Source organism: Hyposmocoma kahamanoa, unplaced genomic scaffold (genome assembly GCF_003589595.1).
Source record: "Hyposmocoma kahamanoa isolate Upper Pololo Valley unplaced genomic scaffold, ASM358959v1 114, whole genome shotgun sequence".
NCBI lineage: Eukaryota > Metazoa > Arthropoda > Insecta > Lepidoptera > Cosmopterigidae > Hyposmocoma > Hyposmocoma kahamanoa.
Genome location: NW_020653383.1, coordinates 1,886,678 through 1,912,171, shown reverse-complemented (window position 1 = coordinate 1,912,171; position 25,494 = coordinate 1,886,678). Strand labels below are relative to the sequence as shown.

General features: G+C 36.5%; 1 protein-coding gene across 1 annotated transcript; it reads left to right on the top strand.

The window, feature by feature from the left end:
* Positions 1-1,190: 1,190 nt before the first annotated feature.
* Positions 1,191-24,931, top strand: LOC113239175 (pyruvate carboxylase, mitochondrial-like). Its single transcript, XM_026476047.1, has 23 exons — positions 1,191-1,295; positions 3,000-3,148; positions 3,756-3,896; positions 6,289-6,404; positions 7,759-7,853; positions 8,601-8,769; positions 9,232-9,338; positions 9,705-9,829; positions 10,296-10,505; positions 11,145-11,235; positions 12,109-12,244; positions 14,288-14,479; positions 15,014-15,257; positions 17,092-17,239; positions 17,735-17,994; positions 18,217-18,431; positions 18,513-18,723; positions 19,463-19,669; positions 20,931-21,039; positions 21,487-21,612; positions 21,706-21,867; positions 24,363-24,438; positions 24,538-24,931. Exons 1-23 carry the CDS (start codon positions 1,191-1,193, stop codon positions 24,708-24,710), a joined length of 3,567 nt encoding a protein of 1,188 aa, XP_026331832.1. The 3' UTR covers positions 24,711-24,931.
* Positions 24,932-25,494: the final 563 nt, after the last annotated feature.

Sequence of the window (25,494 nt, the reverse complement as noted above, 5' to 3'; positions counted from 1 at the left end):
CTTACATAAATCACGACAATTTCGAGGTGCAATCCGATTCAATTAGTTTGCAATCAGATTCAAGATACTATGGTTCTCGGTATAAAAAAATGGTGCCGCTGGAATAAGGTCATCTCAGCATGAACATGACGACTAAATTAAGTTTTTTGCGAACCAACTACATCGCAGTGTTTTTTTAGCGTACTCAGATCTAAACTAGATGCTGACCATAGCTCCTATTACGTTATCCGTTAGGTATATATAAGTACATAGTAAATACACCTCGGGATAAAAATGAAAGTAAATGTACATTTTTCTGCCTTGAGAACCGATTAAATGACGACTTTTTGCCTAACTAGTTAGATTTAGTAATATCTCGATTATGGTGTAAAGTGCACATAAAATAGAGTGTTACAAAGTTTACAATAATTCTTGAAAACCGGAAAATTATGGGAAATACTGCAGGCATCGTATAATGTGACAAGTAGGGTAACTTCATAAAAAACAGAGTGGCTTGTATGATGTACACCCGCCGCGCGCCGCGCGCTTTGTATAGACGCACACATTCATATATTCCGTATGGTGTTTTTATGGTTATCTGAACAGCCTCAAATTCAGAATTATTCAGCATTACATTTGTATTACGTATTATCATTTTCCCATAATCGCGACACTGCCTGGTATAAAATATTAATATAAAATTTGTCACATGCTACGACAAATTTTATAAAAAAATTTTTGTAAAAGTTCCTTCAGTATTATAGCACGAGAATATGGAGATGGACGTCTTCATTTTTGAAAACCTGTAGGGCTAGCACGATAGAGTGCGACTACCTCGAGAGTGACATAGAAGCGCGAGATATTGCTATTATCTATGAGAGTATAGTATGTAGTATCTCGCGCTTTATGTCGCGCCCTATCATGCTAGCCCTACTATAGGTACAATTTAAAATAATAATGTAGATAAAATAATACTGTAGATATCTCAAAAGGAAGAATGTGCGAGAATCCGGTCTGACGCGAGCTTGTTTTTGAATATAAATTTGTGTGGACATGGATTGAATTTTTTGTTGTTTCAGATAAAATACTACAAAACTTCAAATTATTTGTATTATATTTACACATTTATCAATAAATAAAATAATGCAAATAATATTGCAAAAAATTGCGCGTAGTACGAAGTTTGTATGCTTAAGGGTGATATAAACAGCATGTGGAATGCATCCATCCGTTTGGTTCAGAAAACGCTTGGGTCACGGGTCACGTGGCCTCGGCGGTGCAATGGGCCCTTTAACAGAAATCGTCACGCTACTGCGGTAAGTAGAAAAGGACAAACGAATGACTGTTCATAGTCACCTATTGGATTTATTTGTAGTTAATGCCATTATGAAAATTTATACTCGTGTTCGCTCACTCACAACATGAAGTAAACAATTGGATAGTCATTCGTGTGCCTCCGCAACATTTCGTACCCTTGATAAAGTTAAGCCATAGATATGTAATCATACGTCAAAAATGCTTTCTATTCCATGAAATCATAAACATAACACAAAGTAAGTACATAAAACAAATTATGTATATGAGAGGTATAAAATTGACCTCTTCGTATTTAATTCGAATCACGCACCGGAAGGAGAAGCGCGACAGACTTTTTTGCTAGATGAAATGTTTTAGGTATGTAATGTATGTAAACACGTTTACTATACAATAAAACAAATTTTTAAGAAAGAAATAAAACGTTATTGTACAAAGGCGAGCTTATCCCATACAGGGTTTTCTTTCAGCATACCTTTGAATAATTGAAAGGAAAGTTGGCTCCTGAGTCGGCAATAAAATGTAAAAAAAATCAAATCTTTAAATTTAATGGCACATACTAAATAATTACAACAATAAATGTATTTTATCAAATGCAGACGAATTTTAAGTAAATGATCATAATACTAATAATAAAAAATATATAGCAAAATAAATGTATAAAATAAGACTATAAATAATTTAAACAAAAATTTTATAAGCTCTAACATAAGGAGTCCGAATAATTCCAAAAGAGCAACCCTGGCCGTAACCGGAGGTGACTGTCTGACCTGGGCTGGAAGGAGGTTCCACATACTAGCAGCATTCACTGTGAACGATTCAGAATATTTTTGCGAACTGTGTTGTGGAATGACAAGGGACAAATTAGTACCTGGTATTTACTAATACATAACGGTCTTACAAAAAATATATTCCATACACATTTAATATGTTGTCTAATAATATCAATACAGAGTACTCAAAAAACCGACCTCAAAAGTTCGTGGAATTACATCTATTTGACAAGTTTTATTGAAATCGGTTATCGGAAAGTACGCGAAACCGGATTCATACGCTAGTTTACCACCCTTAGAGGTGGAATATTTTCTTCAAAATTCAAATGGGACTACTACTGATGTTACCCGCTTTCCAACAAAAAAAAAGAATCATCAGAATCGGTTAACGGCCGGAGTTATCGCGTAACATGCATACAAAAAAAGATGCAGTCGAATTGAGAACCTCCTCCTTTTTTGAAGTCGGTTAAAAATGCGCTAATTTGTTTCACGGTAGGGTGTGCTTTATCCTGTCATATAAAATGTTGAAAACAGGCTAAAATAAAAGTCAAAAACGAATTATTTAAAAATTAAATATATAATTTTGCATATAATTTTTATAAGGGGATATTATTTCTCTTTATGTTCTATAGAGAACTTGCTAAGTTTTGGTTTTCAACTGAAGCCCTATAGTTATTAAATTCGCACTTATCCCAAAACTTTAAAATTGCCATTGCCGATTAAACGACATGCCGCGTCGCCTGCTGCCCCGTCAGTCGCCATCGGGCGATTGTGTGTCAAATTTTCTCCGCCTGTTATTAATTTTTTGCACGCGGATTGCGGCACTATCATAACAAGTTGTAATTGCGGATGTGATCTTATTACACTCATCCTTATTTTTATTGCACAGTTATCTATAAAAATCCTTTGCTGTTTATGAATTGTATTTTTCAGGGCTCGCGTTCATTCAAACATCAACCTATAAAGAGCGTATTAGTGGCGAATCGGGGTGAAATCGCCATTAGGGTGTTCCGAGCGTGTGCTGAGCTGGGTATCCGATCCGTAGCCATTTATAGTGAGCAAGACCGGCTGATGATGCACAGGTAGGTATCTACTATACTATATATATAGGTATATACTACTAATTTATTTATTTAAAATGCAAGTGACAACAATACACGTAAGTTAGTAGCACTTAGTCGCTACTTTCACACATTACAAAATATAATAATAGAATAGAATAGAATATAGAATATAGAAATAACATGTCAATTATCCATCATCAGTCTTCGTCAAATACATAAAATAACATAACAACACAATTTAATCAAACAACTAAGTAAATCAATATAAAATTCATAGAAATATTTGTATGGTCTACATTATTTCTCTCATGAGTTTGGGTGTAATTTGTGGTTGTCTAAGTGTGTGTCAATGGCACTCGTGACACAGGGTTTTCCTAGTGCGGGGCTATGTTAAGTGTGTACGTTAAGAAAAAGATCATGAACAACCATTTTTGTTCCTCCTCCTGTCTTTTGTTACCGCACAGAGTTATCACCGTTTAAAGCGATTTAAATATTTTTTATTTTTGTTTGAAAGCAATATCTGATTGATCAAAATTTGTTATATTATGAATCAAGTAATGTAGTCTTGCGAGGTTGTTAACATTTTACAAATAGCCCTGTATAATCATTTTATTTTCCGTTCTAGACGGAAAGCCACCGAGTCATATTTGATTGGCAAGGGCATGACACCGATCGAGGCATACCTCAGTATTCCGGAGATTATTCGTGTGGCTAAACAGAATGATGTCGACGCAGTTCACCCGGGATATGGATTACTTTCAGAGCGGTAAGATTTATTTAACACTCTCAGCCGCAATGGGCCGCCGGCGTACCACAATTAGGATCAAAATTTATTTTCGATTTTTTAGTCCTGACCAGTCAAAAGTAAGGCATCAGCAGGCCGACAACATAAGTTGTGTGTCCGGCGAGCTCAGCCAATAGTTTGGCTCTCTGCTAACAACTGATAGAGATCGTAATCAAGCATCGATCTCGGCCCTAGTGGTGACAACCGCCTGTTTTTGGTGGAATCAGGACGTAATGCGCGGCCCGCTGGTAAAGTTTGAAGGTGTCCCGCCAGCAGCCCACATGGCCCACTACAAAAGTTACTCGAGATGAGGCGTGGCGTGCTGTGAAAAAAAATGTGGGTCCCGCGCGCCGCCTACGTGCCTTGCTACAAAAGTTCCGTAAGATTAGCATGGCGTCTTGTGAAAAGAAAATGCGTATACCACGCGCCATCCACATGGTCTGCTGCTTCAGAAAAATCGTTTGTTCTATGGGGCTGAGAGTGTTAAGGTGCTATTTGCGCAAGTCACGAAAGAAATTACGGTGCGATTATAATTGTGACTCAAGTTAAATGCCTACAAAATTACTCAGTAATCTTATACTAACACCGATTGACATTTTGACGATCATGATAGTCCAGCGGTTAATTAACGAAGCGATGAATTAGATACGCATTTCCTGGTACCGTATAAGTTTAAGAGGGAGCAGAGGAAAAATTCCTAATCTTCGATTTGATTTTAGAGGGGTATATACACTTTAAAGTTAAAAATAAAATATTGTATGAGTAACTACACCAATTCAAGCATAGCATTAATCAGAAACATAAAACAACAAAGTTTCCTCGATAGATAAAAATCACGAAATGACCTCTAATTTTCACATTTTTTCGATTTATCCTCGAAATGCTACAGGTTATTAGGATAAAAATTAGATAATTAATTATATTTATTAGTCGATCATGCGACAACTGTCACTACGGTTTTTTTTTAATCCCTTTAGTTTTAGAGTTATTCCGCTAAAACGAATTTGGTACTTTTATTGCGCAAAATTCAACATCTCCTGTCGCATGTCACGCGAACTTCAGGCATATATTTGTTTCACAAATTTGGGTGGAGCCAACGTCCAAAACTTTTTTGGTATGAGAGCTCTTAAGCTATCAAAAAACCGCATTTAGTATAACGAACTAGGGGATGAATTAATGACTTTAAACGCTCATAAGTCAGCATCTCTGATTCGTCACGGCCTTTATATATTGTTGTATGTAGGCATACGGAAAGCCCATATACCTACACTTCCGGGTAGTGACCCTAAAGATAATTTATTTACTCTGTACAAAAATGTTTGTTGCTATACTATATGTATCAAACGTATACTTAAATTAGTGGCACCTCTAAGGCTGCTAACAGATGGACTGCATGTTTACAGTTAATGCGTGAAGTTTTAATCAACTTCATGCAGTCGATCTCGGCTCCATGAAGTCGGTTTCGACTTCATGTAGGTAATGCGTGAAGTCGTTATCCGAAACCTCGACTGCATGAAGTTCATAATGAATTCATTGATAAAGATATTCAATGATGTCCCGTCAATCATTAAGAACGAGAAAAACTATTTACTCCTACTTAATAAATTGAAATTATACCTAATTACTAAATGTTACTACAATTTAAGTGAATACTTTAATGAAAAAATATAATAATATTGTAACAAATTTTAATAATGAAATTCATAAATATTAAGTAAATCTTGAATTATGTTATATTATATATTCATATTATTGTAATTTCATTTAATTGGAATTGTCTCAGTGACATGCTTTTTATTATACATATATTGATAGTGAACAGTGACTGTTCTAATCTAAGCCTCGGCCTGCCTCTGTTCTTGTTGTTATCCCTAAGACAGGGCTCATATGTGTAACATTATTTTAATTTTAAGATCTTATGTACCATGTGCACCCAATACTCAAATATTAACTATTGATAACGACATCACGCACTAACTGCATGCAGACGATCTCGGTTGCGTGAAGTGGGTTTCGACTGCATGCAGTTAAAATACATGAAGTCGTTATCCGAGACCTCGACTGCATGAAGTTGGTTTCAACTTGGACGGACGGACGGATGGACTGCATGCAGATAATGAGTGAAGTTGATTACGATTTCACGTATTAACTGTAAACATGCAGTCAGTCTATTAGCAGTCTAATAGCTGTACGTCATGGCGGCAGGTAGTATCCCATATTTCATTGAAGCATTCATTTGTGCGAAAAAGTTTGACCTTGTACTAAAATAAAATTCCGCTGCGCAAAAAGAAAACTGTAACGCAGAATGCGTGAAATAGAAATAACTACCTGTCAATTGTAGCGTAATTGATTCAATATAATTCTTGCTTCTCAGGGCAGACTTCGCCCAAGCAGTAATAGATGCGGGGATGCGTTTCATCGGTCCTTCGCCAAAAGTTATGCAGCAGATGGGGGATAAAGTTGCCGCCAGGAAGGCGGCTATAGACGCTAGTAATTAAACCTTATTTCAATTATGAATTAATAGGTTTGGCCTCTCACACTTTTTTCATGATATCAAATGACGGGACGATAAAGTAGTGCGCCCGGTGGTAAAGGACAAGCCCATCCATAACAGGTGCAATGCCGCTCAGAGCGTTGAGTTGTAAAAATCTGAAGGGCCCCTGCGCTCGTCACCCTCGAGATCAGGCTGAGATATACCTAAAGTTGACAAGCCTCATGTGCCTGTAGTTTCACCAGCACTCAACGCAGTAATGCTCACATTACTGCTTGCCCGCAGAAATAGGTACCTATGGTGGCAATACTTCCCTTTTTTTTTTACGTGGGGAAATCCTCATGGATGTCTCTTTGCTGCGGGGGCAACAGAGACTCCTACCGACTAAAACCCCATGGTGTTCCGTCCCTGCACCTTTTGCCGCGACTACGGGAACGCTTTCGCACTCTTCCGCGGTCCCGACGGCGCTGGCCTTCGGCCGAGGGCCCCTTCCCTGGCAATTCTAAAACTTCGTCGTGTTTGTGGATTTCCTGGAAGAACCTTTCTGATTTTTTAGGAGCACGCTGAATTTACTATACGTCGAGTATCGCGAATTTATTGGGCATAGAGATTTCAGGGGATCTCGTATATTATGCCATTGAACTGTTTCGATCGCTGATATAAAATTAAATTGTTTTTTTTTTAACGTTATCACAGATGGGCCTTATTTTGCGTTTAATTTTTTTTGCGTTTTCCCAATGTGTTGAAGAAATATGGTTAATTGGTTTTATTATAAGGTCTAATTGTCTAGAAGTCTGGTTTGTATCATAATATGTTTGGATTTGCTTCATACTACCACAAAATAGTATTTAATATTAAACTCTTCAATATTTTCATACTATGGTAATTAGAAAACCTACGGCAATTTATCCTACGGTACTTAGAACACGGACCATTTCCTTAAAAATTTCAAAAACTGGAAGAAATGGAAAATACTACAGTATTGTAATACATAAAAGTCTCTTAGCTCTTTTATTTCAATAAGCGACAACACGTTTCTTTGAAAAACGTAATTTATAAATAGGTATTTAGAAACGGGAATTACAAAATTTTATAACCAAAGTTACAGTAATTAGATATTTATGTAAACTGCGAGCGGACACGTCGACACTGGTACATTCGCACTATTCGAGTGCCAAGACACGGCTGATAGCTCGCGATTCAGGCAATAGTGAATTTCAAACATTTTAGCAGGACGGATGACGAAACCTGAGACGACAATCCGGTCGAGGAAAAGGTAGAGACAACAATTTCATTATTTATTATTACAATCTATGAAAAACATTAGTTTCTAATTAACTTCGTTAATTTCAGAAGTACCAGTAGTTCCGGGCACAGATGGTCCGGTGACGACCAAAAAAGAAGCTCATGATTTTTGCAAAGAACACGGTTTACCGGTTATTTTAAAGGTTATAATTTATTTGCAAAGCCATCTCCTCTTGTCATCTGTGCGTCGGTGCATTTAATCTCCCACATTAACCACCCGTTTCATCATTTAAAACGTCTAACTTAGTATTTTTTTTTTACAATACCAATTGACAGGACGAACAAGTCGTACGCTTGGTGGTAAGTGACACGCTCCGTAATAGTTGCGGTGCCACTCAGAGCTTTAAATCGCAAAGATCTTATGGGCACGACGAAATCTTTTCCAAGGAGGTCTACAGCTACTAAAAAGAATGATCATCATTGATGTTTGGTCATGTGAAGAAAATAGAGAATAGATTGCAAACTTGACTGCTTTTAAATTTAGTTTACAATCTTCATAGACTTATATAGCTAATTATAAAGTTCGTCAGATTACTGTTAATTTTCAACGTTTCATAAAACTGATCTATTACCAAAATGAACTTATATCAAGGATAAAACCTAATAAGTTACAATGTCAATATATAACATACTAAATAAAATAAATAAAAATAAATAAACTTAAAGTAAATCACATACGTTGCTCGGATCCTAAAGTAAGTAACTAAAACACTAGTGTTATGGATATCTGTAACAACGACGGTACCATTGAAAGCTAACCTGCCTATAAATTGTCTCGGGTCTTGCCCACGAGCTCTACTGCTAATAAAGTATTAAGTAATCGCAAAATCTTCGATGTTGGTATGTATTAGAGTAGCTATCAGAATACAAAATGCAAGACGTATTTGCAGGCAGCTTACGGCGGCGGCGGTCGTGGTATGCGCATTGTCCGTGGTATAGACGAAGCAGAATCACAATTCGAAATGGCGTCATCAGAGGCGCTTCGGGCGTTCGGTAACGGAGCCATGTTCATTGAGAGATATCTTGAACGGCCGAGACATATCGAAATTCAATTAATTGGTAATGTTAGATTTAATAATATGACGTTCCAGTCTTTACAATAATATGACGTTCCAGTTAGATGATTCCGAAAAAACCATCCTCACTTGTTACATTTGGACGCCTTTTTTATGTGCGCCTGGGGTGGTAAGCGACACTCCTGTCCTTAGTTTACAGTGCCATTCTGAGCTTTAAGTCGTAAAGCTTTGAGGGGCACTGCCACTTCACCCGTCACCCTGAGACATAAGTCGACAAGTCTCATTAGCATGTATTGCATGGTACCTAAACGCTCCCATTGCCGTTTGACGGCGGCAATAGGTAAGGTGGCAGTACTTCCCTGGACGAAAGAGTTCTGAAGCTACTGCCTGACCGTAGTATCTGTGTAGTGTGTTATATTTGCTAAAAATGTATAATGCCAAATAAGTCAAGCAGGTACGCCTTCTTGAATTACTTGACCGTCATTCATTAGTGCTTTAATGCTAGGTGACAAGGCGGGCAATGTTATTCACCTGTTCGAACGAGAATGTTCTGTCCAACGACGACATCAAAAAGTTGTAGAAATAGCACCTGCACCAAATTTGGACCCTAAGGTATGTGCTTTCAAATAATCCGAAGTATTATTATTACTATAGTTATGTAATATATAGGTGCCTGTAGCATGTTTTCTAGAATACGTATAAATTGTACTTCTCCTGAACCAATTTTATAAATACACATTTACAATTTTTCACACAGAAACCTGAGGTAGTCGAAGCTTTGCACATAGAGAAAAAAATATATTCACGAATTTTAACATAAGTTGTAGAGCTGTAGTTGTTCTTATATAATGAGTATGTGGAATTGATATTTGCTTTTGATCCCAACCTGTACATATGCTTTTTGGGCTGAGAGTACCAGTACTAGTATCTCATATCCCTTTAGTATGTATATAATAACTATACTTGTTGACATAACAGGTCCGTCAGCAAATGTTCGACTACGCTGTACATTTGCTAAAATTTGTGAGCTATGAAAACGCGGGTACTGCGGAATTCCTGCTCGATAATAAAGGGAACATCTACTTCATTGAAGTTAACGCTAGGTAATTTAGATTTTAAATATTCGTGGTTATTATCTTCTTGGAAGTTTTAATTTATTATAAGGTTACAGGTTACAAAGAAAACCTCACTCGTTATTCCCAATAATTCCATGTAGGTACTCTGTGTCTATCCGTTTTCGCTGTATTTTATTTTAATTGAAATGACATCTATGTGACACTTTTTATAGTAATCGGTTAACAGAATGTGCATGAAATTCAATAAACCGTATTGATCCCCTAATTTGCCTCCTTAGAGCCGGAATATTTTGTTCAAATTTGAATGGGACCACTACTGAGGTACCCCCTATTCAACAAAAAAGGAATTATCAAAATCGGTTCACAATTGTTGAAGTAATCGCGTAACATGCACACAAAAAAATAAAGAAACATCTCTTTTTTGAAGTTGATTAAAAATTATTTTTTCCCGTTGTTACTCGTCATAATTAGTTCAACGATGAATCTTTTTAAGGTTACAAGTAGAACATACAGTCACAGAAGAAGTAACAGGTGTGGATATAGTCCAGACTCAAATAAAAGTGGCAGAAGGTGTGACGTTACCAGAATTAGGCTTAGAGCAGAAGAAAGTTGATGTACAGGGTTTCGCTATCCAGTGCCGAGTTACTACTGAAGATCCGGCGAATAATTTTCAACCCAGCACGGGAAGGATTGAGGAGTTTAAGTAAGATGAAGACCTTTGTTATTATTATGGATAGGTAAAAATGTATAAGCTATTGGCGTAGTTAATAGAAATTAAAAATTGTAAGCTTGATTTACCAAACGCAGGATTCGAAGTGATACAGGCTGCGCTTTGTTACCCCTTTGCTCGGGATTTGACTTTATCAAGATATTTTTCTTGACAATGATCATGACAATTATCTTTGTAAACATACCGTGATTATTGTATTTATAAAATTAATTGGAACATCAAAATGCTACCGCTGCCAATGTTGCGTCACTTTTTTGTATCAGAGATATAGTCAAACGTGTTAAATGTCAATCTCAAAAAGTAACCAGAAAAATCGCTTTCGCATCTCACTGTTTGTCCCTCATTTTTAGTCAAAAATTAAAGAGACAAAACTATTAATCAGCATGGATAATTAGCCTGTAATATATACCGGATAATTAGAATGAAAATTATCAAAGAACAGAAAGTAAATAACTTGATAATACTAGATAACTGGGAATAGAGCGCAGTCTAGCCACTAAATCTGAAATTTCTGTTCGACCATATACATATTAAGATTTATATTTTGCTTTATGGATATTGAAATCGAAATGTCATTAACACATTTTTTTATAATATATTTTGTATTTACAGAACTGGTGAAGGCATAGGTATCCGTCTCGACTCTTCAGGTCCTGGCCCCGGAGTTATCATCGCTCCATATTACGACTCCCTGTTGATTAAAGTAATTTAATTTGTTTAATGTAAACCAGTAGATCAGTATGAACGTAGGTACATATCCATAATCCATATATCGATTGGTCCCAAGTATAAGTACCAAATGAACAATTTGATCATTTTCACTTCTTTGTGGGAAAGTGAAAATAATCAAATTGTTAGTTTGGCCCTTATACTCGTACTTAGGACCTATCGATATATGTTAAAGCCTTAAACTCACGGTAGACTTTTTGATCTCACGCCCTTAATAATGCACTGACAAAATTAGAAAAATGTTATCTTTTATTTCGTCGGCTTATTGCAAGAAGTAATAACTGATAATAACAAAAACTTTCAGGAGATCAGTTAATAACTTTGTCTTATATTGAACGGCCGTAGCATCATAAGTATTGTATCGAATAAAAAAAATAAAAATGCCATATTTACAACGCTTTGGCCGTTCAATATAAGAAAAAGTTATTAACTAATCTCCTGAAATTTTTGTTTGTGACTTCTTGCAATAAGCCGACGATTTTCAACCTTGTTCATGCGTGTGTGGTTCCCCTAATAGATTTTTTTTATAATATCAAGTGACGGGACGAACAAGTCGTGCGCCTGATGGTAAGCTACATGCCTGTCCTAAACAGTTAACAGTGCCACTCAGAGCTTTAAATTGCAAAGATCCGAGGGGCACTGAGCCGTCACTCTGAGACATAAGTTGACAAGTCCCATGTGCCTGTAATTTCACCACCACTCTTACCCTTCAAAACCGGAACTTGACCGGAACCGCAACCGGGGCTTGGCGACACAAATGGGTAAGGTGGCAGTACTACCCTGGACGAACTCATTCACAAGGAGCTCTACTGCTAATAGTATACATAACAGCGCTTAATGTATTCAGGTAATCTCTCACGCACCAAACCTCCGGAAATCGGCGCTGACTCTGGCCCGCGCGCTGCGCGAGTTCCGCATCGACGGTGTTAAGACCAACATACCCTTCATACTGAATGTACTTGAGCACGAGAAATTCCTCACAGGTAATTTACAGCCACGCTGTTGAGTTGGAAACTAAAAACCAATAGCTTCTTTCTTGCGACACGAATATTGTTAACATAAATTATTCATAACACCTCTACTCTGGGTGCAACGTAGTGTATGTCTCTTGATGAGTTTTTGGTTCACTACGGACACAGTTCCGGTGCTAACATACTTAGGCCTGTAAATAAATCTAGCATAATCGCCACTATTGGCGCGCAAGATGGCGATCGCAAAAAAGCTACAATATGATGATACCTCTTTATATGACGATTGTGTAGGTACATTGTGGTTTTATCGACGTTATTTTTTTTTATTTACGTCGCTATAACATATCTGTAGACACAAGGAATATAGAAAAAAAAAATTAATACCGTAAGCATATCTGAGCCCAATTATTACTGTGCTCAACATTCAAAAGTAGATACATTAAAATAATTAATTCGTCTATTAAGTTTCTTCAAAGGACAAACAAATGGTAATTATAATCAACAAGAAATATTGAACACTAAATACTTAGTATACCTACTTAACATTAACAAATAGGCCTTAATTGATGATCACATGCGAAAACAGAATTGAAACTCGTTGAAAAATAAAACACAGGCATTCACAAATAATTTGAGAATGATTTTCTTCTTATTGCTAGGAGTTAGTTAGTTAGCGTAAGTATGCATTGTGATGTCACACTTTATGGCGCTACTCAAGATTACTAAGGACCGTTTTGCGAATAGGTGACAAAAACCTGTCTTTGTGAATTTCACGTGAATTGAGGAATCAATAAATAAAATGTATTCAGTAACCATAAAAAATTAGAGGCAAATAAATACGCTCTCGGGAAAATTTCCCAAAGGGGTATTAGCATATCTCACCTGGTTCTGGTCGCGACTGTATGAAAACACGGAGTTACAACATAACCATAGAATAATAAGATAAGTATAATGATAACTCGATACAAACGTAGCAGCGCGGCTTGTATCTGTGCATGCCGGACGCGCACTGCGTACGGATACATAATCATAGGCACACATTTCCCTAATCTCGCGATGCACTAGAGTTGCACAGCGTGAGTCGCACTCGTTATTCATACTTATGTAGAATTGAAGCATTCGCTCGTGGTTTTAAATATTTTTTTGTGTTAAATTCATGATTTATTTTTAAATGTATAAATGCATCGTTTCACAGGGTTATATTTTAAAATGCTAACAACCTCGCCATTTAAAGAACTGCAATACAAAGACTATATTACTTCCATCCTAGACAACAACTTTTGTTCCATGACTATTAACACTCTCAGCGCCATAGAACAAACGATTTTTCTGAAGTAGCGGGCCATGTGAGCAGGCGGGACACGAATTTTTTTCACAGCACTCTACGTCTGATCTTAAGTAACTTTAGTACCAGGCCATGTGGGCGGCTCGCGGGACACGCATTTTTCTTCAAAGCACACCACACCTGATCTTAGGTAACTTTAGTAGCAGGCCATGTGGGCGGCGCGTGGAACACGCATTTTTTTCGCAGTATGCTGCGTCTCATCTGGAGTAACTTTTGTAGCAGGCCATGTGGGCTGCCGGCGGGACACCTCCAAGCTTTACCAGCAGGCCGCTTGGTACACCGTGATCCTACCAAAAACAGACGGCTGTCACCACTAGCGACGAGTTCGATATTTAATTACGATCTGGATCAGTCGTTAGCAGAAGAATCAAACAATTAGCTGTGTTCGCCGAACACACAACTTATATTGTCAGCCTGTTGATGCAATCTTTAACTGGTCAGGGCTAGAAAAATCGAAAATAAATTTTGATTCCTAATTGTGGTACACCGGCGACTCACATGGCCAGCTAGGTAAAATTCGAAAATACATGTGTGCGACCTTTTTTTTTCAAATTATGTTTTGCAACTAAAACAATATCGTGACAACCCTACGCTCTGAGTGACATGTACCTAGACATTGACGCGCCAAATACAGGCGTGAGTTCCACTGGTCTTATTAATCTTATCGTACTATCACATGACTATCTTTAGTTCTTTTTCATACTTCTCAGGTAACTTAGACACAAGCTTCATTGAAGAAAATCCTGAGCTTTTCAATTTCAAATCGCGTCGTAACCGAGATCGTAAGCTCCTCTACTACCTAGCGAACGTCCTCGTAAATGGACCAATCTCGACTCTTGGAACCAATATTGCGCCGGCTGATATTGAACCGTTTATACCGCCCGTGCTTGCTGGTAGTTCAGGTAAATTAATGACTATCATCTCGCTTGTCTCCATGTAGGGTAGACGGATACTATAGACATCAAAATGCATAATTACATTTTAAATGCTGAATTTACCTTTTGTAGGATTACTAGAATTATTTCCATTGAAAATTATTAATAAGCTCTTTAACAGTAAAGGAAATGTCAAGATTGCATATCGGAAAAGGTTCGACCCTTGTGTGATATACTCGCATGGTATGGTCGCATGGTGCCCAATAGTGGGATGAAATAATAATACAACATAAATACTCTTTATTGCACACAAGGAAATATATAGATATATACCCAAAGACTGTTCACTTCGCGGATATATTTATTTCAATATCAGTGTTATTTTTCACTGTTACAGCATGGTAAACCTTTGCCTAAATCCGCTCCGTGCCCAGTAGCGGGATGAAATAATAATACAACACAAATACTGTTTATTGTACACAAGGAAATACATATACATATACCAACAGATTATTCACGTCACGAATATATTTATTGCGATATCTGTATTATTTTCCACAGAAGTGCCTAAAGGATTTAGACAGATATTAAAGAGTGGCGGCCCTGAAGCGTTTGCTAAAAGCGTTAGAAACCATGAACATCTTCTACTAATGGACACGACATTCAGAGACGCTCATCAGTCTTTGCTTGCAACCAGAGTAAGGACTCGCGACCTGCTGGCCGTAGCGCCTTATGTCGCTCATAATTTCAATGGCTTGTATTCCGTTGAAAATTGGGGAGGAGCGACCTTTGATGTTGCTCTTAGGTAAGTAACATTAGAATACAATCTATCTATCTTAGAATACAATAATACAATTACTACAAACTAATACCTACAATGTATTTGACTTACCAAAGATACAAAAAGAAGAAGAGATAATATTATTTGATCCTCAAAGATATTCATGGTATAATATGTACTTTTTCATATAATTTAATTTTTTTTAATGTTTGATATATAATATATACATTGTTCCAGTAATTAATAGATTCCGGTGTTACTTTGCGGAAGTCCATGTTAATAAAAATGGAAGTAAATTAATTTGGTACTCAGCAATCAAATTAAAACAATTCTATTAATTTGAACAATTAATAAATATTTTTATTAATTGTTTCTATCCTAATAATTAAATTATAAATGAACTGCTTTCAAGGTAACACTATCATTATGTTTGAGCATACTAAATTGATCCACTTTTTTTATTATTGAATGAATGAATGAATGAAATATTCTTATTGCACATTAAAATTACAATGACAACACAAAACAGTAACGTAAGTATCACAACCGGTGGTCTTATTGCTAAGTAGCAATTTCTTCCAGGCAACCTTAGGATAGAAATTTAAGAGTTGGAAAGGGGGGTGCAGCCAAAGAATATCTTGTAATGAAAGTATTTTAAATAAATACACGACTCATCAATAAAGTAAACATATAAATAATAATAATAAATATAAATATTATTAGAATATATACATAAATATTAATATATAATAACCGGTAACCTTATTACCCATATATACTTTTGTAGGACAATAAAATAAATTATAAAAAGTAATAATAATAAATAAAATAACAGAGGAACATTATACCACAAAGCAAAAAGGAAATAAAATTAAGGGAAAAGAGGGGAAAAAAGAAACCAAAATTAGTAATTTAGGAAATGTTCCTTAACACGTCGTTTGAAGGAATCAAGAGAAGGGGATCGTCGAATTGATTCAAGGATAGAATTCCATAACCGGATAGCAGATACAGTAAACGAGTTGGAGTAAAAATCGGAGGCATGAGAGGGCTAATATGTTTAGTATGAGTGTATCAGAGGACCGAAGAGGACGGCAGAACGTAGAGGAGTGAAAAGTAAAACGTTCTTTAAGGTAACGAGGCGCTTTTTGGTCTATTTTTTTTTTAATAATAATAACTATTATATTATAGATTGATGACATTTGTAACCAGTTTGTCTTTTGATATTGATCTCCTAATAAATCTTGGTTGCTTGGTTGCGCCCTCCATTACTGAAGTTAGGTTACCTGCTGAGGTTAGGTTAGCTTATGAAAAAGCAGCATGAGCGAGCAGGCAGCGGCCGGCGCGTGCCTGCAGCCAATTACCTTGCGTTTCCGACCAAATTTTCAGGTCAGATTTCAGGTCCTATTATATTATAATTAATATACTATTAGTATACAAACGTAATTAACATTTACCTAGATTTAAAAATAAGTATCTATTTTTATTTTTAAAGATCATTTGTCTTAGTTTGAGGCTCAACATAAAACTATTAAAGTTATTTATACAAATCTAAAAAAATTTGCTTAGTTCAGAAGCGATTCAAATATCCATTGATTTAATTTATTTTATGTCTCATAGAAGTAGAATCAATCGTTAAAAAAGATGACCGTTTAGATTTTTTTGCCTGCTGCTTTTGCAAATTTAAATACATGCCAAAGAATATAAAAATGGCTGTGCAAGATGATAGAGAACTTGTAATATACCTACTTAGTAAGGCTACGCAGTAATTATATATAAATAGTAAACATCATCGCGTCATCTTTTCTGTGTGCAAGGTTTAGGGATAATGTCAACTACCAAGAACGTTATCTGTATGCAGATTCTTAAATGAATGTCCGTGGGAGCGTCTAGCAGAGATGCGGCAGTTGATACCTAATATCCCGTTCCAAATGTTGTTGCGAGGTGCCAGTGCCGTTGGTTATACCAACTATCCTGATAATGCGATTTACAAGTTCTGTGAATTAGCCGTACGTATTTGTTGAACTGGTACTTACCTACTTATTAGTATTCAATCACAGATTATGTATTTACTTCCTTCTTTAAATTAACGAAAAAGAGGATCTTGGCCTCCGACACGTCAAAATGCCGTTTGGCAATCTTGGTGCTTCGTGGGATTCATCTATTTACAAAGCCTCTTCACCAACTTCGTCACTAAAGCGATATCTCTGAGACGATCCACTGGTTGTTTTCTGCGTTGGTCTTGATCGAGCTCACAAAGTCTTACGGTCTTGGTTTCGCTGATTATAGTGCGCTCATTCTATTTATAAGCTCCTTGTCCTCTAATTTCCATCTTCATCTTCTGATTCTCTCAGCGTAGAGAAGCGGTTATCAGGTGGTTCTCAGGGAACGGTACAGCAATGCTATACTTTCCGGCTAACCCTGATGGACTCGCTGACTATTAACGACGAGTGATAATCCTCCAATAGTGTATGCTAGATACAGTTTAAACCATCCATTTCCAGGTGAAAACAGGGATGGATGTATTTCGCGTGTTTGACGCACTCAATTATCTACCCAATTTAACCGTTGGCATGGACGCAGTGGGCAAAGCGGGCGGAGTCATCGAAGCCGCAGTCGCTTACACTGGTGATGTGTCAGATCCTAACAAGGATAAATACAACATTAAATATTACTTGAACCTGGTCGAGGAACTAGTTAAACGTGGTACTCATGTATTGGCTATTAAAGATATGGCTGGATTGTTAAAGCCACAAGCAGCGAAGTAAGTAATATATGAGTGTCTATATTTTTTGGTATAACACTTACCTATTATTACCTGATACCTTTAATTCTGCAGTATTTGCTCGCTTCCACCATAGAAAAGGCTCTGAGGCGTCAGGTAGATTTTGTAGATTGCTTGGATGGCGGTATAGGAATAGGAACTACGAAATGCGTTGCATTGTACGGAGGTTGTTAACGATAGGTGAACTTTATTTAAATGCAGGTTGCTAATCGGTGCGATCCGCGATAAGCATCCTGAAGTGCCGATCCACGTGCACACTCATGACACAGCAGGTGCGGGAGTGGCAGCTATGCTGGCCTGCGCCGAAGCAGGTGCCGACGTAGTCGATGTCGCAATTGACTCCATGTCTGGTATCACCAGCCAGCCTAGTATGGGAGCCGTCGTTGCTTCGTTGCAGGGAACGCAGTTTGACACCAGTTAGTCCGAATATGTATAACATATGTATGTAAGTTGCTAACTAAGTAAGAGTGTCTATTAATAATTATTAATTTTCCTAGAGATCCCATTAACAAAAGTAACACAATACTCCGCGTATTGGGAACAAGCGCGCACGTTGTACGCTCCCTTCGAATGCACTGTTACGATGAAATCCGGCAATGCCGACGTGTATATGAACGAAATACCTGGAGGACAGTATACTAACCTGCAGTTCCAAGCGTTCTCCCTAGGACTTGGAAACCAATTCGAAGAAGTGAAGAAGGCATACAGGTAATATACCGACTTTTCAATTCTTGTATACAACATAACATGTATCGTAGGTAACAGTATTAAAGTAGGTACCTCATATGTAGGTTCTTGTGGTATGGCGGGAAACGTTGCTTGCACTGTTCAGAATCCTTTTGGATCCGCCCTCTGCGTAAAAAATTAAGACAAACAATTGACCCCTGTCACTTAAGACTGCCTCCGTAGTCCGCACACGTCACTATTGCGTTCAATATCATATCAATCTATGCACGTCACATAATACGCTGTACATTGAAAAAAAACAATTTTTTTGAAATGTATTTTACAACGAAAGTATTTGAAATACAAATTACAAAATACATTACGGTCAGGTATTTAAAATACCAATTACAAAATACATTTTTAGGAAGTAATTGAAATACAAATACAAAATACGTATTTGTATTTAAATACGTATTTCAATTACAAGTAATTCAAATACTGCCCAGCCCTGCCTACAGTTTATATAAACGACAATATATAGTTACAACAGAAAACGGAAACAGCAGTGACAAATGGAAGAAAAAGGCGCCAAAACAAATACATTTAAATTTAGAATTTCAATATAAAACTGAACCGTTAAAAAGACTATAAAAAGTATAATGTATAAAAAAGATTTGTAGCACTGTTACGATTCGTTACAATGACCCTGCGATGTTATTGGTATTTTACAAATAACCTGTATTGTAAAAAAAGATCTATTCTAATATCTGTACAATTTCAGAGAAGCAAATCTGGTACTCGGTGACATAATCAAGGTGACGCCCACTTCGAAGGTAGTGGGCGATCTAGCCCAATTTATGGTACAGAATAAATTGACGGCTAAGGATGTAGAAGCTAAGGCTGGGGAACTTTCATTCCCACAATCCGTTATCGAATACCTGCAAGGCCAAATTGGTATTCCACATGGTGGGTTCCCTGAACCTTTCAGGTAATAATTGCTTTATTAATCCTACTCAGAATTTCGTAGGCAATTTTGCCTACTTGTCAACCTCTGGAGCTTAATAATTTTTGGCAGTCACTTTTATGTTCCAAGTGACGTTATGTTTATGTGACAAGGGACTAACAAGTCGTGCGCCTATATAAAGGTAAGCGACATGCCTGTCCATAACAATAGCATAACCGCTCAAAGCTTAATATCTGAGATATACCCATTGCGCCCATCACCCTGAGACATAAGTTGACAAGTCTCATGTGCCTGTAATTTCAGCTCCCTTCAAAACCGAAACGCAGTAATGCTTACATTACTGCTTGACAGCAGAAATAGGTAAGGTGGCAGTATTTCCCTGGATGAACTATTTCACAAGGAGCTGCTGCTACTATAGGATAAAGAAATATGTACCTATCGAGGCACTACACAGCTACTCAGCGTTTTAAACGTCAGCAAGTGTCGATCACAACTACTTACCTATAGATAGTGTAACCTTTGTAGCGGAATGATCGTGCTCTTAATTTTCCTTAGTAAAATGCAATAATTGAAAAAACACCATTAACGGGAGACGAATAACACGGGCCTTAATACACTGGCGAAATGCGAGCTAGTTCAAAGCGAGCCGAAAGCGAAGCGGGCTCACCGCGAGTTCACAGCGAATACGACACAGCTACGCAGAGAGCTCGCTGCGAATGGCGCCTTGGACGCCATGTTATTATACCATTCTCTTGCAACTGCTATAAGCACTGTAATATGTATTATTATTATTTTGTGTTGTTATTATAATTTAATTTTTTTAATGATTACCTGTAAATAAAGAAGGAAAGGAGTGTTGGGAGTGAGATTATTATACGTTGTGTATTTAATTTTAAAAACGTATCTAGGAGTTATGTTGATAATGGATCCTCCCAAATTCGTTGTTGTATATCTGCTTTCAATTTTGTTTCCTGCATCTTCGAAGTAATAAAGCTAACAGTACCTAATGATGGAATCTGTTTTGTACTGACTGTACAAAACGCTGACCACACGCCGCCGCAAGCTCGCCGCGCACAGATAGCGAAAACGTAGCGCGCACGCGATGAGATCGCTGTGAATTCGCGGTGAACCCGCGGCGTTCTTGCCTCGCTTTGCACTCGCTAGCAAATCGCCAGTGTGATAAGGCCTTCGGATTAAACGAAGTCATTGCTGTTAAAGATGTTTTTAGAGATATAGTATATAAGTCATAAAAAAAATAGCTTTTTATAAAATCCTATTTTTACAGATCAAAGGTGCTAAAGGACCAAAAGAAATCAGAAGGCCGTGTTGGCGAGCACCTAAAACCCCTGGACTTCGATAAATTGAAGAAAGACCTTCAATCGAAATTTCCCAATGTAAAAATAGACCACAATATGGGTGCTTACATCAACGAATTCTTGATTTCTTTGAGTTGTTTAAAACTTGTTGAGCTTTCGAAAGTAATTTTCAATTCAATTTTTTTAAAGCATTTAACCGTTACGCGGATTTTGCTCCACGAGCGCATGTTTAGTGCAGGGGCTATCCTAACATACATATTTATTTTGCATCCGATTCATGACAGTAGACGATAGAAACATTTATGAAAACCATAATTATTTTTTTATCTTTATAAATTATCGTGTAAGTTCGTGAAAAAAAGTCGATGTAAGCAGCCACGTTATGGCCTACCGATCAAAAAAAATCATTATGTAGGTACTAATAGCCATTACGTTGTTACATGAAATTTTGCATAACTATTTACTAAGAGCTATTAATTTATATTATAATAAATATTTTCGTATTCAATGGTAAGTCTGTGTCAGGTGACGGACTACGATGTAATGTCGGCGGCAATGTACCCCAAAGTCACGGAAGACTACTTGAAGAATCGCGATAAATATGGACCGGTCAAGTACTTGGATACAAAGACCTTCTTTATCGGTCCCGCGGTGAAGTACTTTTTGTAACAAGATCTTTATCGATTTTCTGGAGCTCTTTCTTTCATAACTTTCAAAGTGAAATTAATCAACTAACATTTACAGCTGGGAAAACTTATGGAAGTGCCGATAGAACGCGGAAAAACAATAGACGTGAAGGCGCTATCGGTGTCCGACGAAATATCGGTCACGGGTGAGCGCGAGGTCTTCTTCGAGATCAATGGACAATTACGGTCTGTGATGATAAGAGATGAGACTGCTAGTAAGGTAAACTCACGTTTTTTACCATGACAATGTGTGCTTTTTCTTCGTCATCTTCGTGCCTAGTTGTAACACTCTAATACACATATAAATACAGCGCCCAAAGCTAACAGCACCACTAGGTACACAATCTCGGAATTATTTGTTGACTATCGTAAATTATTTCATTTTATAACGTTCAGCAGTTCATTGATGTGACTTTTGACAGCTTGATGTGTGGCTGATTGTACCTGTTACAAATTCTTTGGTAGTATTTTATATTTATGGTTTTTGTTTTTATTGCTCTGAAGACGTTGTATTGGGTTTTCTCTGTCACTGTTGTTATAATGGTAAATTATTATAAATTAATATTAAGGTAATAGGTCTTATTATTTAATTCATACAGTTCGCACTTCACAGTAGAGTTGGGTAACACCGAGCTCCTAAGCAAGGCCTATAATTAAGCTTGCTTGGTTTATAAAAACAAAATGTATACTCATAAGTAGGTAATTTATTTAGCTACTCGTATAGCATAGCATATTCTTTATAAACAAATAAAAAAGGCAGTTGTTGCAAAATTACCAAAAAATGGTAATCCATCTGGTCTGATAATATCGTGCTCAGGTTTAATAAAACCGTGCCCTAATAAATTTATATGATGTAAATGCAATAACTAATTTTTAAGTTAGCATATAGTCGTGTATATTAAAAAGACTCTAGTATAAATTATCTTTTACAGCCAAATAATCGAGTAACAAAAGTGTTAACAACAAATAAAGTTAAACAAATATATAGGAATGAAACTATTTTTCCGGATTTAAATCGCGTATATTTGTTTTTCAAACAAACCGACGTTTCGGGCCCTTTACAGGTTCCATGGTCACGGTTGACTGAGGTGGTACAGTCTTCAACCAGTTATGTCTAATATCTGCAGTCTGCGAGCATGTCATGGATAAACCTACACATTCAATGAAGTTTGACAAACCCCAGGTCCTTGCAAAAGAAGTCCGTTATCTGCCCAGGATGCTGCGAGAGGCCATTGAAATTAAAAAACATCCTAATTTCAACAGGGAAGATGGTTTCTCCGTACCACCAGTTTGGGATCCAGTATTCCCTCTAATGAAAAATCCCAAACAGACATAAGACTGCAGTACTAATTAATATGTTTTAATTTATTCTAATTTCTATTAATAATTAATAATAAATTAAACTTAATAAAAAAAAATTCATTCAATAAAATAATTTGTAAAACTTAATGTAGCGTAAATTGGAATGTTTTCTTTGTAAAATTAAAAATAAGGTATTTAATTAATAACTATTGTAACTATAGTGAAAAAATAGGGTGGTTTGCATCAATATTAGACATAACTGGTTGAAGACTGTACCACCTCAGTCAACCGTGACCATGAGACCTGTAAAGGGCCCGAAACGTCGGTTTGTTTGAAAAACAAATATACGCGATTTAAATCCGGAAAAATAGTTTCATTCCTATGTATAACAATCGCAAAAACCTAAGAACTCGATAAATATATAGGAAATAACATTTTGTCTTCCTTGTACTTATTTTCGTAAGACACTGGCGGACTTTGTAGCTCTATGAATGACAGTGAAGATATTTACGTCTTCAGCATTGACTTACCTTCAGTCTTAAAAATACTTCACTACTGTCAATACATTCTTTAGATATTTGGTAGCTTACTTGAGATTTTTGTTTATCTTTATTATTTCGACATTTTTGTATGTACGCGTTTTCTACAAACTGTTTGCGTCTGTAACGCAAACAGTTTGTAGAAAACTTCGAAACTTTTCTCTTAGAAGGTTAATTTTTAGCTTCGGTTCTTCTTTTCTACTCCCTCTTCCATTGTTGTTTGCTGCGAGTGCTTGTATTGAAACCTGAGCAAGCGAAGGAAGCCAAGATTAAACCACGAGCGAAGCGAGTGATCCAAACATAGATTCCCGAGCGTAGCGAGGGTTTCAAGACATGTGACGCAAAACAACTTTACAGCCGAGCGAAACACACAACTTTTCACCTCACGAAAGATAGATGAAAGAATAACAGTTGAACTCTAAAACCTTTTTTAATGAAAAGTTTGTCTTCGGATGCGTTCTGAATTTACACCTTATCAATTTTTATTCTTGCTTGTACTTTTATTTTGTGTGATTAAGTGATCATTGAAATTATTTTAGTTCTTCGACGAATTAAAATAATTTAATAAACATAATTAGTTATCATTGTCAATTTAATGTCAACACTAATAAGAATAAAAAATGCCAACGGATTATTGTTACATAAATAAGTAATGTACGACAAATCGCTTAATTGAACGTGCCATTATCCTTTTTTTTTTCATCGAAGGAAAAAAGTTAGGTGCACCACAGTCCATCGTCAAGTTCGAATTCCAAAAACCTTTTCCACGCTAGCGTGCAAAAATCGCTTTTGCGCGCAGATTTCTAATGAGAAAGAAAGCCTTTCCAAGCTAATGAGGTGAAAATTAATTTTAGCAATGCTTTATTGTTTACAGTCACTCAAGATTCATCCTAAAGCAGTAAAGGAGAATCCGAATCACGTAGGGGCACCCATGCCAGGGACAGTAATTGGTAAGTCGTCCACGTTTCCAACAAAATAAAGCAAGTAGGTATTTAGTAGATAATTGATACATACAGAGATTTGATACAATCAATCCTTTTTTCTTCTAGCTGTCAAAGTGAAAGTTGGCGATAAAATAGAGAAGGGTACACCAATTGTAGTGCTATCGGCGATGAAGATGGAAGTGGCTGTACAAGCTCCCAAAGGAGGCACCGTCGCAAGTATTGCCGTCACTGTTGGACAGAAACTCGATGGTGATGACCTTATTTGCACCATTGAGTAATAATATAATAAATACAAGTGTTTTTTTTTACGAAAGGAATCTTGGTGTTGTCTGTAAAAAAACAGTAACCTATCGAGATCCCTACTGGTATTAGTTATTTGTCACCAATAGCAGTAGGAAATTCCTGTATTGAAATCAAGAACTTCAATACAGGAATTTTAAAGTGTTTAAAAATCTTTTAAAGAGCAATGTCAGTTTCACAGTATTGTTACAGTGCACTACATAATATCGTTTTGTGACGGTTGTGATAATTACTTGCGCGGGTTGTAGGCGCAACAATTTTATGCTTTATTCGTATGTGTCCACCCTGCGTTACGAGAACATAATGTATAACAATGTTAAACTTCTTTTTCTGTGATGAACAAATGATTAAAAAATTGCAAAAAATTGGAAAATTTATATACAAAATTTGCTATCTTGCTATGTACAAAACAACTGTAAATGTATTATAATTATGTTGTACGTAAGTAAATTTATAAAATAAAGAATGTTATTCCTTCACTATTTCAATTTTGAAAAATTAATTATAGCGAAACCTACAAAGGTGCGATATTTTTTCACAATGGTGACATTATTTTTATGATTTCTTTTATGGCTGGTTAAAGTTTATATAAACGAGAAACGTTACTAAAATCGCTTAATCACTGGCTTCCAAAATGCTATCCATCAAAAATGTTTGAAAAATGTTTAATAACGCGCCATCGGGTAGAGATTTCAAAAAAACTATTTCTCGAATTCTTAGGTTTTCGCGATTGTTACACATAGGAAATGAAACTATTTTTCC